Source organism: Electrona antarctica (assembly GCF_951216825.1).
Source record: "Electrona antarctica genome assembly, chromosome: 20".
Lineage (NCBI taxonomy): Eukaryota > Metazoa > Chordata > Actinopteri > Myctophiformes > Myctophidae > Electrona > Electrona antarctica.
In genome coordinates, this window is record NC_136801.1 from 3571970 (window position 1) to 3590021 (window position 18052).

At 45.5% G+C, this 18052-nt stretch overlaps 1 protein-coding gene across 2 annotated transcripts in view; it reads right to left on the reverse strand.

Moving 5' to 3' along the window:
* Positions 1–1410: 1410 nt before the first annotated feature.
* The window catches only part of ctdspla (CTD (carboxy-terminal domain, RNA polymerase II, polypeptide A) small phosphatase-like a), a 54989-nt gene continuing 38347 nt past the window's right edge, over positions 1411–18052 (reverse strand). For both annotated transcript variants that reach the window (XM_079489219.1, XM_079489218.1), the window contains 5 exons: positions 16461–16562; positions 10311–10367; positions 8039–8131; positions 6507–6692; positions 1411–3758 (listed from right to left, as the gene is read on the reverse strand). In XM_079489219.1, the coding sequence (XP_079345345.1) occupies positions 3633–3758; positions 6507–6692; positions 8039–8131; positions 10311–10367; positions 16461–16562 (564 nt within the window). In that variant the 3' untranslated portion in view covers positions 1411–3632. The remainder of the gene's footprint in view (positions 3759–6506; positions 6693–8038; positions 8132–10310; positions 10368–16460; positions 16563–18052) is intronic.

An 18052-nucleotide genomic window follows, 5' to 3' on the forward strand; every position in this document is an offset into this window, starting at 1 on the left:
AGCACCGAAGTCCTGACGTCACTGCCCTCTACTATCAGTAGAGGGCGCCAGTCCCCAGGTTCGTGTATTTTTTTATAAGCATTGTAATCTCCATAGGGGGATTTTAGATCGCCTCATATAAGAACTGTTTGAAAAATAAACCGATCACCCCGGCCTTTTCACTCATATGGATATGAAGCATCGACTGAAGGTGGAAATGTACAAATATACCCAAAGAGTAACAAAATAAGCGTTAGAAACGAGCCAAACAACCCAGAGACTACATTTCCGGGTAGGCTGCATCTGCCCGCAGCCCGTCGCACAACAGAAACTGAATGTTAATTACGTTTATTTTAATTTTAATTTTATTGATATATAATGTATCGTGGTTAGTACGAGTCGAGTCACCACCAGCTGAGCTTACGCCAACGAGGAATCTCAGGAATGCAATATGTTGACAGCTGGGCGTGACGTATATGCTCAGCGACATTGCATTCATATGTAGTTTCAAGGCTTTTGCGGTCACATTAATTCCATTTTCTCCAGAAACTGGCTGTATCAAATATGAATGGACATCATTAACGACGCACAGCCTGACAGAAACGCCGGGGTGGTCGGCGACATAAAATCGCCCTATGGAGATTTCAATACAAATAAAAAAATACACGAACCTGTGTGTTGGTGCCCTCTACTGAAAGTGACGTCAGACTTCGGTGCTCTATAGAGCGTCGCAGTCCCGCCTCCTACCCTGGACCAGGAAATGAAACCCAATGCATTATTCTCATAGACATTTCTTAAAGTATTTATTTAAAGACGGTTATGCCGCGGACAAAGCCAACTCGAGTCGTGACAACTCATGACAACACAAACAATATTTTGGACCAAACAAATAATAATTTCTTTCTAATTATTTGTTCGGCCCAAAAAATTGTGTTTGTTGTCATGATTTGTCACGACTCGAGTTGGCTTTGTCTGCGGCGTAAACGTCTTTAAATAAATACTTTCTGAAATGTCTATGAGGAAAATGAACAGAGAATCATTTCCTGGTCCAGGGTAGGAGGCGGGACTGCGACGCTCTATAGTCTCTATTATTAAGGTTATTGTAGCAGTCAATTTATATTGGGGGTCGGGAGGGGGCGGGGGTCCCCGAGACATGGCCAAAGCATTTCCGGGGGGTCCCCGCCCGGCCCAAAACGTTGAGAACCCCTGCAGTACGTAGATGATATTACAAGGTACAGTGTGGCAAGTGTACAAGGCGGCAGTGTGGCAAGTGTACAAGGCGGCAGTGTGCAAACTTGCAACTTTAATAACGTTATACAGTACGATTTCAACAGCATTCTTTACAGTTCTTTCCCCAATAAATATAATTTCATATAATCTATTTCTAATCATTATAGAGTTTCCATACCTTTTTTTTGGGGGGGGGGGTGGGGGGGTGGGGGAGACGACATTGATACCATTATAAGGATATTTGATGATATAAGGAGGCCAAATCGTCCTGAATAAAGTGTACGTTTTCTTTTCAATTGTATCAAATTGTTATTAATTTACAGCCACTGTACAAAGGATGTCATGTGGAGCCATTAGACGCTTCAGTAAATGTCATCATTTTATATTAATTGAACTCATTTTATATGAATTGAACTCAAAGGGCAAAAGCGAGGAGTTCTCAGGTTACAGCAAAGCTACTTCGATTAATAGTTATACATGGCAATTATCCTCTTCAATCCCCTTTACTTAACCCATTTTGGGCGGGAAACCCCTTTTGGTGTTTTAAAGCATTATGTTATAATTTAGCTATTGAAAAATAGCAGATCTACAAGCTCGTAGCGTGCCACCGAGTGGCGCGCTATGAGCTCGTAGGTCTGCTATTTTTTGAAAAATCGTAAAAAACGCGGCAACAAATCTTTGAATATATATTCTTTCAGAGCGAACGTTTTTTTTAATTTCGACGTCCGGCCTAAATGGGTTAAGTGGCAAATAAAAGACAAATTATCTCCGCAATTTAAACTTTATACTTCTGGAGTTTTTCGAGTAAATATGCAGCATAAACACAGCATCTACCCCATTACCAACAAAACAAAATATACACAGTAATGAAGGCACTTCATCCTGTAAGATTAAGGTCAATCACAGTTGTTTTGAATGAACGGTTAAAGGCCTATTCATAGTCTGGATTTTCGGTGGTGAGGTGACCACCGGAGCGTTTGCTCTTCACCGCTAGCCTGGTTAATAAACCAGACCGAATCAGCCGTTGGCAAAAAATGTTTTGCCTGCCAGCGGATTAGGGTCTGGCGAGGCTCAGTAGCACGCCTCTTTCCTACAACCGAGAACAGGTCGGGCCAATCGGGACACGGTATGCAATATGGGCGGGCTTTGGTACAGTGACGTTCAATGCTTGAGACCTTTGACTGACAGTATCTCTGACCAATTGCGTCGAAGAGAAAATGTTTGAACCCGCCCCCCGGGAAATGAAATCCAAGTGGAGCCAGCCCAGACTAATATACCGCGACAGTGTTGTGTGATATTAGTCTGGCTTATTAGCCAGGCTACTTCACCGCGGCTTGTGACGTCATGTTGTAGTCCGGTGGTCACCTCACCACCGAAAATCCAGACTATGTATGAGCCTTTAGCGAGAAAAGACAGCCTGCATAGCACAGATAAACAGAAGGTTTCCGACTATCGCCGGCCACCTCACACTCCAAAAACTCTGTTTTTGTTATGTTTCTATATCATTTAATTTTTTTGGTAACTAAAAATATTACATGACAGGATAGTTAAACCCCCTCTCTTTCATAGAAAAATGTCGTATATGTAATAAACATATAGTATGTACAATACAGTAATACAATATAATGTCTTGCCAGTGGGAGAACGATGAAGACCTGTACCTGGACAATGAACAACGTCTGTGGACATTGTGTCGTCGTCCAGTGGTTCTCAAAGTTTGGGTCCAGACGGTTCCTTGATGGGGTCCAGGTGGAGACCCTCAGGGTTCCTTGATGGGGTTCCAAATGGACACTTACAGGTCTGTAACTCCCGAGCGTGAGAGTTTTGCTCTCTGAGCGTGTAGAAAAAACTCCTGCACACTGTATTCACATGCAAAACAAAACGAAAAAAAAAAATATAGAAAAAAGAAAATGAATCCTTTTTTCTTGTTTTTTTTAAAACATATGAAGAAAGTGTGCAGGAGATTTTCTTTCAGTATGTTGCGGTTCCTCTTTTGGTCTTCTCCTATACGCACCTGTCGCCTTTGTAGGTGTGCAAAAGACTTGCTTTTTATTAACTCGGAGTGTGTACAAATGGAACCCAATCGACCCATAAGGGTCCATTTGGTTCCATTTGTCCTTGAAATAATTAAAACAAAGATTGAGAACCACATATTCCATAGTCCATACAAGTACTCTCTCTCTTAGCTGTAATTAGGATCCGTGTGAGCCCAACGTTCTCCGTCTCTCCTGCTGGCGGTCTCTGTGGTCAACTCCCGTTGAGAGAGTTGGAGAGGGCAGGGCCGCGGGGGCCACTTAGGCTGTGGCAGCAGAGAGAGGCTCCTGTTGGATCGGGCCCTCAGGGGCCCCTATGGGGGGCCAGGGCCAGCTTTAGGTGGGCCAGGAGCCAGGTAGCAGACAGTGCCTGGCTGGAGGTAGTGTCTGCTACCTGGCCCTTAGAGTCTGTAATCCATTGATAATGTCCTCCTCCGTACTGAGACCCTCAAACAGGGGGATCAAGTCCAGCAGCTCAGTGTCTGTCATGTCGTCAAACCACGACTGGACCGGGACCTGTGGAGGGAGAGGAAGGCGGAGGGGAGAATTGGTCAGCTCAAGTTTAATATATATTATTACAGAGTGAACATTTTAACTCAAATCTTTGCCTCTGAGGAGGTCTCTGGAACAACCTATTTTCAGATGGGGGGGCGGAGGCACATTACATATAACTTTTGGGGTCCTTGACATGAAATATTGAGAACCACTGATACAGAAAAATAAGGTTTTTCCAGAAAACTGTCAGGATTTTTTTTTTAAATGTCTTCTAAATCCTGACAGTTTTCTGAAAAAGCTATGTTTCTATGTCAGTCGGGTTCCCGCCCAAAATTGGTTAGTCATGTTGTCAGTTTCTGTAGCTCATTGTAGTTCTGCGTTAGTCTGTAGTTCCACAGGTGTTTTGTATCTTACTGAGAAATAGCTGAGTCACAAAATCACGACGAACTGGCTATTCAACGTTTTTGAAGGTTTTAGATTAAAACATAAATCAACCTGTTGGTGGCGCTATAACAGGCCAATGTGAAAAGGGTGGGACGTATTCCTCAGCCTATAGTAGGAAAGTGCGTGAAAACATTCAGGTAAATTGCACGCTGCGTTCATGATTCGAGGCCAATCCTGCAAACTTTGGAAGCCAATGTTAGCCAATTATAGGATGGGATATGAAATATCGGACAGAACCGTCTTGAGCACATGACTAGAGATACTGTGTAAAGATTTTTGGACAGAATCTGGAGGAGTAAAATGTGTTTTTACAAAAGTCAGCCTCCCGGTGGTGCTATAAAAGGCAGATGTGAAAAATGCAGGTCAAAGGTTTTTCCTTGGCCTCTAGTCTAGGGAGTGTGCAAGTAACGTTTCACACTGATCAGTGCAGTTATAGGTAAAAATCTGCCTCATGGTGGCGCTATAACAGGCCATTCTGGAAAATTTGGGGCATAGGTTCATTGTTGGCACCCAGGGAGTGTTTGTGCAGAGTTTGGCATCGACCGGGTTAATCAATCTCGCACGCGCACACGCACACACAGTGAATAATGATGATAAGGAAGCGCTTCAAAGACCTGAGTGACACCCCCCCCCCCTCCCCCAATGAAAAGAAAAATACGAACACAGCACAGAAAACACCGCTGCCAGCCTTGACCCCGTTACTAAAACAATGCTCCTGTTCTAGAATCCATTACTGTCAGCATCAGAGCTACGCAGTTGACATACTTCCGTTCGAGGAACAGTGTGTTTTGTGTGTGTGTGTGTGTGTGTGTGTGTGTGTGTGTGTGTGTGTGTGTGTGTGTGTGTGATAGGGAAAGAAAGAGAAAGAGATGACTTTAACCATTTAACACCCTAGATATAGACTTTGTTGTAAGTTGAACAGCGACAGTATCATCAGTCGAAAATAGCCTAATCAACGAGCTCAGCTTGAGATGCAGTGTAGAAATGTTAAATTCACAAAAATGAACAGAAAGGAGGAGAGGTCACACACCTTCTTCAGGATATACCCTGAAGAAGGCATTCGCTTATGCTGCCGAAATGTTGGTCATCTTATAATTAAGCAATAAGCCATGAGAGGTCTCAGGTTATCGGGTATTTTACAATGGCTGGGAGGCGTAGGCAGACCTGACGCGCAGCGGAGGGTCTTCTACCTCCCAGCCATTGTAAAATACCCGATAAGCTGGGGCCTCGAGTGGCTTATTGCTTTTCTAAAACGGTTACAAACATATAGCAATATTAACCTAATAAAACTATTAAATTCACAAAAGTAGCTACGCTTTGCGCCACCAGAGCGAGCCACATCACTTCCTTGTTTTGCTGCAAGTAGGCAAAGTGACGGGAGAATAGCGCTTGATGTCTCTACGGGGCCGCCTGGAGCCACACATTCACAGTCATATCCCAGTACAGCTACAGAGATGCGGAATCAGCTGCGAATGATATAAAGTGATTGAAGGCGTGGGTTATCGGTGCAATTTACACCGGTCACGTGACGGTAACCAGCCAATCAGAATCAAGTATTGGGACTACCCGTTTTAGAATAAAGTATTTTGCATGGTGACTTGTTGTGCGACCTCTCCTCCTTTCTGTTCAACTTTATCTCCCGCGGTCAGCACCTCCCGACTATTGGAGTACGCTCCTACCCTTTTGCTAAATTCACAAAAGTAACAAAGCTGTCGTTAATGGATTTGAACTAAGTGGTTAATAATTTAAACCAAAGCATAAATAGAACAAGCAAGACCTAAATCTTATTTTTACCTCTCTGTGGCATTTTTTAAGGCCGTTGAAGCATGAATGTAAGACTTTCTAAGTGTTCTTAAGGCCTTATTTCTACATGGATGAATGTAAGACTTTTTATTAACCACTTAAACCCATGTATCCGTACCGTACTGTGGGGAAAGCTTCAGCGGAAAACAGCAAGCAAGCTCAGATCGTTTATTCTCAGCCAAAGCTTTCCCCACAATAACTGAAAATACACTAGCGGAGAGCCCTGAGGGATCCCGCTCAACCATATGGGGTTTAACCCATTCTGGGCAGGAACCCCTTTTGGTGTTTTAACTAAGCATTATGTTATACTTTAGCTATTGAAAAATAGCAGATCTACAAGCTTGTAGCACGCCACCGAGTGGCGCGCTACGAGCTTGTAGGTCTGCTATTTTTGAAAATTTCTGAAAATGCGGCACAAATCTTTGAATATATATTCTTTCAGAAGACTTTTTATTTATATTTGGACGTCAGGCCTAAATGGGTTTAAAGCCGTGGTTAAGCTCCGCATGAAGCCAGACTCACAGCGTTCTCAGGGTGGAAGATGTACGAGGCAGGCGAGTTGTCAATGATGATGACCTTGCTGAGCTCCCGGCCCAGCCGGCTGAGGTCTTTGACGTAGTTCCCCCGATGGAACACACAGGACTCCCTGAAGAGCCGGGCCCGGAACACCCCCCACTGGTCCAGCAGGTCCGCCACGGGATCGGCATACTGCAACACACACAGTTCACAGCGTGAGATACGTATGATAGATAAGGCAGATCTACAAGCAGCTCTACAAGCAGATCTACAAGCTCATAGCGCGGCACTCGCGCTATGAGCTTGTAGGTCTTCAAAAATCGTGAAAATGTGCCTCAAATCTTTGAATATATATTATTACATATTCAACATTTTAACTCAAATCTTTGTTACTGGGAGGGTCCCTGGAACAACATATTTTCAGATGGGGGTCGGCGGCCAATTACATATATTTTTGGGGGTCCTTGACATAACATTTTTTGAGAACGACTGACATAGAAACATGTCAGGATTTAGAAGACATTAGAATCGTCCTCAGGTCAAAATGGGTTAACCACTTTCCATTATTATGTATTAATACCAATCTCACAATGTGTCGTACAAGGGCGCATTGGGACTGTCTCTGTACTTTGTCTTTTTCCCCCTCAACAAATCCCATTGATGGGTTGTGACTGTGAGCTTGTAGATCTGGTATTTTTGGGGAATGTTCCCCCAGAAATAGGATGCCCGGGTTTCAAGATACTTTTGAAATGTGTACTTTTTTTTTCATGCAATGAATTTGCCCCGAAAAAAATCTTTCTTTTTTGAGCTGTTTTGACAGATTATTCTGAGCTTCCGTAGCACGAAGGTCAAATAACGTATCAACTACTGTATGTATATCAGCGATTCTCAAAAGTTTTCATTTCAAGGACCCCCATAACTCTTGGGAGTATACAACAGATACCAAATGGACCTGTAAGGGACCTTATGGTTCCATCTGTACACTCAAGAGAGAAACTACATGAACAGTTTTGAGTATTTCTCATTTGCTTTTATGGTTTATTGGTCACAGACCAAACCATTAAAACCAATGTCTCATTATTAGATTTTTGGCCACATAATAGCAACATGTGTTTTCAGAAAGGCTTAAGATTTAGAACAGTGATTTAGAACAGTGGTTCTCAAAAATAGCAGATATACAAGATCACTGGTGTGCACAGGTGACAGGCTGGAAGCTTGTACACAGTGTTTTTGATTATACCCATTTTGACCTGAGATCAGATTCTAAAAATGTCTTCTAAATCCTGGCAGTTTTCTAAAAAAAAGCTATGTTTCTATGTCAGTCGTTCTTCGATTTTTCAAAAATAGCAGATCTACAAGCTCGTAGCGCGCCACTCGGTGGCGCGCTATGAGCTTGTAGGTCTGCTATTTTTCAATAGCTAAAGCATAACATAATGCTAACACCAAAAGGGGTTGAGATACAAGGCCTTTATTGTGACATCAACTGAGTGGTTTTACCGTCCGTTCCTTCCGTCCGTCCCAGAGGAAGTGGAACCTACCTTGGCTAAGCTTGCTGTGAAGAGAACACATTCAAACAGCTCCCCCATCTTCTGGAGGAACTCGTCCACGTAGGGCCTCTTCAGCACATACACCTGAAACACCAATTGAATTTAATTGAATTGAATTGAATTTAAATATTTATTAACAGTTTGCAGAATTACAGTACATTTCAAGCACAAACTCAATACAAAGACTGTTAACTGTGAGTGGACGACCCAATTAAGCATTACACTTGTTTACAAGAGGGTCCACCTTGTTCAATTCATCAAAACATTTAGAGACGTACAAATAGACACTTCTATAGTCAGAACAGAACAGGAATTCATCATAAAGGAGGTAATAACCAAGCACGTTAAAATAAATAAATACATTTTCCGGGACAATTTCCAAATTTATTTTTATTTACACTAAACCATTTTTCAATTGACCGAAACCTTTATTTTGTTCTCGAAAAGACCTAATTTGCAATGCTGTCGAGATTACACGCGCACACACACAATCAACAATTAAAACACATTAAGAGAACACAGAAACAACTAAATAAGTCCGAAACAGAAGACGAGTAAAACAGTTACATAGTGAGGTAGGTAGGCCTACAGTAGAGCAATACAAATGATTTACTATATTTGTTGTTGATTTTGCTGTGTGTAGCGTCCATCTTCTTCCGTCTCCGTGATTAGTCGCTGCCCCCCAGTGCAAGTAACCAAGAACAGGCCAAAACAGACACCGTAAGCCTATCCTGGATTACTTGAACCAGGTTTCAGCTTCTGAATGCAATGGATGCCGATGCTGCAGCCGCACACAGAGTCAACCGTTAAGCAAGACGGGGAATACTTTGTTGTGCAAAACCTGGCAACAGGGACACTGTCTGTCTGTCTGTCTGTCTGTCTGTCTGTCTGTCTGTCTGTCTCTCTCACTCTCTCTCTCTCTCTCTCTCGTTAACAGCAACTATAAAACCCATTTAGGCCTGACGTCGAAATAAAAAAAGTATTCCGAAAGAATATATATTCAAAGATTTGTGCCTCATTTCCACGATATTTCAAAAATAGCAGACCTACAAGCTCATATACAGTACAATACCTGGTGAATAGTTCCATCCTCTGTCAATACAGTACAATACCTGGTGAATAGTTCCATCCTCTGTCAATACAGTACAATACCTGGTGAATAGTTCCATCCTCTGTCAACACAGTACAATACCTGGTGAATAGTTCCATCCTCTGTCAATACAGTACAATACCTGGTGAATAGTTCCATCCTCTGTCAACACAGTACAATACCTGGTGAATAGTTCCATCCTCTGTCAACACAGTACAATACCTGGTGAATAGTTCCATCCTCTGTCAATACAGTACAATACCTGGTGAATAGTTCCATCCTCTGTCAACACAGTACAATACCTGGTGAATAGTTCCATCCTCTGTCAATACAACAATACCTGGTGAATAGTTCCATCCTCTGTCAATACAGTACAATACCTGGTGAATAGTTCCATCCTCTGTCAATACAGTACAATACCTGGTGAATAGTTCCATCCTCTGTCAACACAGTACAATACCTGGTGAATAGTTCCATCCTCTGTCAATACAGTACAATACCTGGTGAATAGTTCCATCCTGTCAACACAGTACAATACCTGGTGAATAGTTCCATCCTCTGTCAATACAGTACAATACCTGGTGAATAGTTCCATCCTGTCAATACAGTACAATACCTGGTGAATAGTTCCATCCTCTGTCAATACAGTACAATACCTGGTGAATAGTTCCATCCTCTGTCAACACAGTACAATACCTGGTGAATAGTTCCATCCTCTGTCAATACAGTACAGTACCTGGTGAATAGTTCCATCCTCTGTCAATACAGTACAATACCTGGTGAATAGTTCCATCCTGTCAATACAGTACAATACCTGGTGAATAGTTCCATCCTGTCAATACAGTAACAATACCTGGTGAATAGTTCCATCCTCTGTCAATACAGTACAATACCTGGTGAATAGTTCCATCCTCTGTCAATACAGTACAATACCTGGTGAATAGTTCCATCCTCTGTCAATACAGTACAGTACCTGGTGAATAGTTCCATCCTCTGTCAATACAGTACAATACCTAGTGAATAGTTCCATCCTCTGTCAATACAGTACAATACCTGGTGAATAGTTCCATCCTCTGTCAATACAGTACAGTACCTGGTGAATAGTTCCATCCTCTGTCAATACAGTACAATACCTAGTGAATAGTTCCATCCTCTGTCATTACAGTACAATACCTGGTGAATAGTTCCATCGATCTCCACTGGAACTATGAAGTCTGCGTTGCTGATGGGCTGCAGGTAAAGGAAGACACAGGAAAACAACCTTCAAAACAACACAACATTCCCTGGTAAAGGATAAATAAGTGAACACAACGCACTCAAATCCATTGCACTTGTAGATCAGCTATTTCCGGAGTGTGACACGTGCACGCAACCAAACCTAAAATTACTTTGTCTTTCAGTTCTACTGGATCTCTTCTCCATTACTCCCTCCCGAACATTTTTGTCTAGGTTTTTACCAGCTGCTTGAAAAGCGGCTGGTTAGAGAATAGCCATGAAAACTTCGACATGCTAATCGACATGCCAGCCAGGTATAGACGGCGCCACTGCTTGCTTTGTTTTAGGTGTTGAGCGTGCCGGCGTGTATGCAGCTTCAGGGCCGGCGCCCCGGGCAGCTCTACCGCCAGCTCACCGCTGGCTACAACCAAATGGACCCATAACAGTCCATTTGTACAGTCAGTTTATTTTTTAGAAAAGGGTCCTTTAGGCCTGGGCCGTGGCTCAGTGGGTCCGAGTCTGGCAGTGTGCCGCTGGTTCGACTCCCGATCCCGACGGCCTTTACTGCATGTCACCCCCCCATCTCTCTCCCCCATTTCCTGTCAGCGTATACTGTCTGTCCCTCTATCAAAAATATAAAAGAAAGGCAAAAGCTGCAAAAAAAACGGTAAATGGTCCTTTGGTTCCATTTGTAGTAGGCTAAAAGGCTACGCTCACAGTTACAGAGTCACCTGGACACATCCTGTTGTTTCCACACACATAAATACAGATAGACACAGATATTTACATTTCATAGCACAATTCTGGAGATATAAGGCAGCAGCTGGTTATTAATTCATGCTGTTTTCGTGCTCATACCCAGCCAGGCAACCACACAAATATCTCCGTAAGGGAGTGGTTGCACCACTCAAAAAAAAACATGCTGAGTGTTCCAGAGAGGCAGCGGGGATAATTATGAGATGAATGGAGGAGGTAGCAAAGAAGATGAAAGGACAATGACGTGGTGGAAAAAGCGGTACTTTTTCTCCATTATGGCTCGAAAGCACAAATTGCCAATTTTGCCATGTGCAAAAGGAAAAAAAAGCCTCTTTCTCTGCTTTTTAAAAAATGTATTGCACATGGTGATGTTGTTGTCGTGGAGCATACAGTACCAATCAGAATGTCTCCGAGTGTCTGTTCCCAGCCTCCCAGGCTAATGCTATTATATTAATAATATCGGCTACACTGAACTAATCCATAATAATTAGATATTATTATCTGGCTCTCCCCAAGAAAAGGCCCAGCTACAAAGCTAGCTGCCTTTGGGCATAAACCTGTAATTACAAGATATAGAGCTCAATAGCATTCAGCATATCAGGACACCTGTCTCAGCTGTCTGACAGTGGCCTTGTGGTTAGAGTGTCCGCCCTGAAACTGGGAGGTCGGGGTTCGATCCCCGGCCGGGTCATACCAAAGACTGTAAAAATGGGACCCAATGCCTCCCTGCTTGGCACTCAGCATCAATGGGTTGGATTGGGGGTCAAATCAACTAATGATTCCCAAGCACGGCGCACGCTGCGGCTCACCGTTCCAAGAGATGGGTCAAATGCGGAGAACAAATTTAACTGCGGTAACGTCTGTGACTAATCGTACGACTTTGACTTTGTCCCTCTAAAATGTCCCCTACAGTGGACACACTGGACTGATCACATGAGACAGACGGGATAGATATGTGGACTTGCTTGGACACACAAGAGACAGACAATCTGAATCTTATGGCCAGCAACCATCGATCACCAGACTTGCTATAGCACGTGATGCCCACAAACACATATGGGTGCTTATTCCAAGCCAGTGGTTTCGGCATGTTTCCGCTCTCTCTCTTTCGAAGTTCTCAAACGGTATCCCACCAGAAACTGCCATAATAATAACACATTTTGGGCGGGAACCCCTTTTGGTGTTAGCATTATGTTATGCTTTAGCTATTGAAAAATAGCAGATGTACAAGCTCATAGCACGCCACCGAGTGCCGCGCTACAAGCTTATAGGTATGCTATTTTTGAAAAATCGAAGAACGACTGACACAGAAACATAGCTTTTCCAGAAAACTGTCAGGATGTAGAAGACATTTTTAGAATCTGATCTCAGGTCAGAATGGGATAAGCAGCTGCTGCTTTCTGCAGGTGAACAAGAGTGAAGGAAACAGACGGCTACAAAGAATATACACATTTTTTTAAAGATTTCTTTTGGGGCTTTTTATTCCTGTATTGATAGTACATTAGTTAGACAGGAAACGGGGAGAGAGAGAGAGATGAGGAGTGACACGCAAGCAAAGGCCGCCGGGATCGGGACTCGAAGCCGCAGCACGCTGTCAGGCTACGCTGTCAGGCTACGCTGGAGCCCTCGCTATAGGCCAGTGGTCCGGGCCAGGCTACACTGGAGCCCTCGCTATAGGCCAGTGGTCCGGGCCAGGCTACACTGGAGCCCTCGCTATAGGCCAGTGGTCCGGGCCAGGCTACACTGGAGCCCTCGCTATAGGCCAGTGGTCCGGGCCAGGCTACACTGGAGCCCTCGCTATAGGCCAGTGGTCCGGGCCAGGCTACACTGGAGCCCTCGCTATAGGCCAGTGGTCCGGGCCAGGCTACGCTGGAGCCCTCGCTATAGGCCAGTGGTCCGAGCCAGGCTACACTGGAGCCCTCGCTATAGGCCAGTGGTCCGGGCCAGGCTACACTGGAGCCCTCGCTATAGGCCAGTGGTCCAGGGGTCCTGTCAGGCTACACTGGAGCCCTCGCTATTGGCCAGTGGTCCGGGCCAGGCTACACTGGAGCCCTCGCTATAGGCCAGTGGTCCGGGCCAGGCTACACTGGAGCCCTCGCTATAGGCCAGTGGTCCGGGCCAGGCTACACTGGAGCCCTCGCTATAGGCCAGTGGTCCGGGCCAGGCTACACTGGAGCCCTCGCTATAGGCCAGTGGTCCGGGCCAGGCTACGCTGGAGCCCTCGCTATAGGCCAGTGGTCCGGGCCAGGCTACACTGGAGGCTTCGCTATAGGCCAGTGGTCCGGGCCAGGCTACACTGGAGGCTTCGCTATAGGCCAGTGGTCCGTCAGGCTACACTGGAGCCCTCGCTATAGGCCAGTGGTCCGGGCCAGGCTACACTGGAGCCCTCGCTATAGGCCAGTGGTCCGGGCCTGGAGCCCTCGCTATAGGCCAGTGGTCCGGGCCAGGCTACACTGGAGCCCTCGCTATAGGCCAGTGGTCCGGGCCTGGAGCCCTCGCTATAGGCCAGTGGTCCGGGCCAGGCTACACTGGAGCCCTCGCTATAGGCCAGTGGTCCGGGCCAGGCCACTGGAGCCCTCGCTATAGGCCAGTGGTCCGGGCCAGGCTACACTGGAGCCCTCGCTATAGGCCAGTGGTCCGGGCCAGGCTACGCTGGAGCCCTCGCTATAGGCCAGCGGTCCGGGCCAGGCTACGCTGGAGCCCTCGCTATAGGCCAGTGGTCCGGGCCAGGCTACACTGGAGCCCTCGCTATAGGCCAGCGGTCCGGGCCAGGCTACACTGGAGCCCTCGCTATAGGCCAGTGGTCCGGGCCAGGCTACACTGGAGCCCTCGCTATAGGCCAGTGGTCCGGGCCAGGCTACACTGGAGCCCTCGCTATAGGCCAGTGGTCCGGGCCAGGCTACACTGGAGCCCTCGCTATAGGCCAGTGGTCCGGGCCAGGCTACACTGGAGCCCTCGCTATAGGCCAGTGGTCCGGGCCAGGCTACACTGGAGCCCTCGCTATAGGCCAGTGGTCCGGCTACACTGGAGCCCTCGCTATAGGCCAGTGGTCCGGGCCAGGCTACACTGGAGCCCTCGCTATAGGCCAGTGGTCCGGGCCAGTCACTGGAGCCCTCGCTATAGGCCAGTGGTCCGGGCCAGTCACTGGAGCCCTCGCTATAGGCCAGTGGTCCGGGCCAGGCTACACTGGAGCCCTCGCTATAGGCCAGTGGTCCGGGCCAGGCTACACTGGAGCCCTCGCTATAGGCCAGTGGTCCGGGCCAGGCTACACTGGAGCCCTCGCTATAGGCCAGTGGTCCGGGCCAGGCTACACTGGAGCCCTCGCTATAGGCCAGTGGTCCGGGCCAGGCTACGCTGGAGCCCTCGCTATAGGCCAGTGGTCCGGGCACAGTCACAGAGGATAACTTTAACCCATTTAGGCCTGACGTTGAAATTTAAAGAAACGTCTTCTAAATCATGACAGTTTTCTGAAATACCTCATGTTTCTGTATCCGTGGTGCTCAATATTTCATGTCAAGGACCCCCAAAAATGATATGTAATTGGCCACCGACGCCCATCTGAAAATATGTTATTTCAGGAATCCCCCAGAAGCAAAGATTTGAGTTAAAAACGTTAGCTCTGAAAGAACGATTTTTCAAAAATAGCAGACCTACAAGCTCGTAACGCGCCACTCGGTGGCGCGCTATGAGCTTGTAGATCTGCTATTTTTCAACAGCTAAATTATAACATAATGTTTAAAACACCAAAAGGGGTTCCCGCCCAAAATGGGTTAAGACACCTGTCCACAGACAGAAGAGAAATAAAACAGGATTCATACTTCGGGCCGGGGCACGATGGCGTTTGTATGCTGAAAATAGCCTGGCCTACAACAAGCTCGCAGCGCAATATCGCATCTGCGGTGCCGTCTCTGCGTGACTCTGCATGAATCCAAGAGAGGGAGATGGAGAGAGACAGATGGGGCTCCTGGCTACACCTTTTCTCTGGGATTACTAGGACTATTTCGAGACCAAAACAAACAACCACTTGTCCAATGTACCCAGATATGTGACAGAGGGATGCAGAGAGAGGAGGGGGGGGGGGTTGTATGGTAAATATTGGGGGTGTACACAGCATCAGAGTTTGTTATCCATGCATGATACGTGCAAACACTGAAGCATGCCTGCAAACACTGAACCATGCCTGCCTGCCTGTCGGTCTGTGTTGTCTTTCAATTATCCCAATAACTGCAACACCATGTAATCCATTTTGGACTGAGGTCGATGAAAAAAAAAGGCTTCTAAATCCTAACATTTTTCTGAAAAACCCATGTTTCTATGTCAGTGGTGCTCAACCTTTTTCATTTCAAGGACCCCCAGAATTATCTCTATTGGGCCACGGACCCCCATCTCAAAATATGTAGTTCCAGGGAGGTACCCCCCAGAAGCAAATATTTTAGTTAAAAATGTTCGCTCTGAAATATATATTCAATGATTTGCGACACATTTGAACGATTTTTCAACAATAGCAGACCTACAAGCTCGTAGCGCGCCACTCGGTGGCGCACTATGAGCTTGTAGATCTGATATTTTTCAATAGCTAAAGTATAACATAATGCTTTAAACACCAAGAGGGGTTCCCGCCCAAAATGGATTAATTAACCAGGCTGACTGCCACATGTTATAATCATACAGTTGCCATTGTATAATAATAAGAGAATCGTACAAATCTGTAATTAATTTCAGAATAGAAAATTCTCTCTCTCAGTTGTTTTGTTTTCCACAGTGTACACATTGTGGGCTTAGTGGGTTTAAGAACAGAGATCTTATCCGTGTCTCAGGCTTGTTCTGTGTATAGAAGAATTTAATTTTATTGGATTTTCGGGGAAATCCGTCCAGCGCGCGCACGTGTGTGTGTGTGTGTGTGTGTGTGTGAGTGTGCGCGCGCGTGAGAGATGGGTGTGTCTGAATGAAGCGATTGTGCATGCCTTTCTGTTTTCCTTTTTTTTCAGAACAGAGTAGACTAATCAAGAAAAAAAAGACAGAAAATATAATACGTATATATAATTCTGAATGGAAGAAATAATCGACCAAACTTACGTTTCTGAACTTTTTTTGTGGGCAGTACAACTGAGGGCGATTCTACAAATGCCTTCTAAAATCAGCAGTTCTCACACTTTCAACATTTCTCAGAAATAGTCTCTGAGCTGGTAGATCTGATCTGTTCACAGTTGTTTTAACGTTTTGAAATTGAGGAAATTTCAGGAAATGTATTTGCATATAATGAATCACATGCCCAAAAAGCAGGGGCACCAGGTTGAAAGTGGTCAAGTTGGGATGAAGTACATTATGGTCATGTGTGCATGTGACCTGTACCTTGAAGGAGCTGTGCACCAGGGTCTCATCCAAGTCGATCACCACACAGTTCTTGCCATAGTCTGATATACTGACCTCTGGCAGCAGGGCCTGGTCAGGAGGCTGCAGAGAACACACACACACACACACACACACACACACACACACACACACACACACACACACACACACACACACACACACACACACACACACACACACACACACACACACACACACACACACACACACACACACACACACACACACACACACACACACACACACACACACACACACACACACACACACGGTCGTTAGAGCGAGTAGGCTGTACGACAGCGCTGTGCATAGAGAGTGAGTGTGACTTCTTCTCCAAGCAGTGAAGAGACGGTTGTATGGCTGCTCCTGGCTGCAGTAGAAAGCCTCTGCCTCTAGGGGGGGCCATAGTGGTTGCCACTTAAGAAGAAATACATAAAGTGAAGTGAACCCACATCATTAGTATATTTCTGGGCTTTCTACGGACGCTCTTTAAATGGCGGTTATGATGATGCAGTGATGCTGCTGACTCAGTTGTTTACCACAAACTCTCCACCTGCATAGGGAGCACTTTCTACTAAGTGATGTCATGTCAGGATACGTCTGGGCTCTGCCAAGCAAGCCTGTGAAGGGAGACGGGCATAGGGCAGATGGCACGGCGATAGGGGGGAGGGCGCACGCCGCACGCACGCACGCACGCACGCACGCACGCACGCACGCAAATCTGCAGTGAACTAGTAGAGAAGAGATCCAGTAGAACTAAAAGACGAGTTTGAAACATGCTCGGGTGTAGCATATCTACAAGCTTTCGGCAACACGAGCGTGTCGATCGGCAATTTTCAGCATGCAACCTAGTGTAAAATCAGGCATCAAGGCCTGCCCATAGACATTTTTGTCGTCAAAATCAACTGTAGATTTAGTCGACTAAAGCTAGACCAACACTAAAACATTTCAGAATGTTTAAAATTAAAAAGTTTAAATGTATTAAATAAAACTCTAAAAAAAACTCTAAAAATCTAATTTGCTGAAAAAAATCAACACTGACACCCAGTCAAATCTGGAGTGTTCATTTAACCCATTATTATACTTTAGCTATTGAAAAATAGCAGATCTACAAGCTCATAGCGTGCCACCGAGTGGCGCGCTACGAACTTGTAGGTCTGCTATTTTTGAAAAATCGTAAAAATGCGGCACAAATCTTTGAATAGGTATATATTCTTTCAGAGCGAACGTTTTTTTTTATTTCGCCGTCAGGCCTAAATAGGTTAACTATGAGGAGAGTAAAAACAAACCCTTAGAACTTCTGAAGCACTAACATGATACAGAGGCATCTGAGAAGCAAAAAGATTTGACATAAAAATAACCAATTTTGCATGCCAGCCATAGAGTGCCCAAGTCCTGGCTGACGTCACTCCCTCTACCCCTTGGCTGACGGCCTTATTTGTTTTTCTCTCTTTGCAAATCCCTTGGAGAAATCTTTGTTGGCATCATATACGAACCGTGTTCCAAAAATAAACAAACCACCCAGGCAATTTCGTCAGGTATGTGACTCTGTGCTCTGTTCACGATATCGA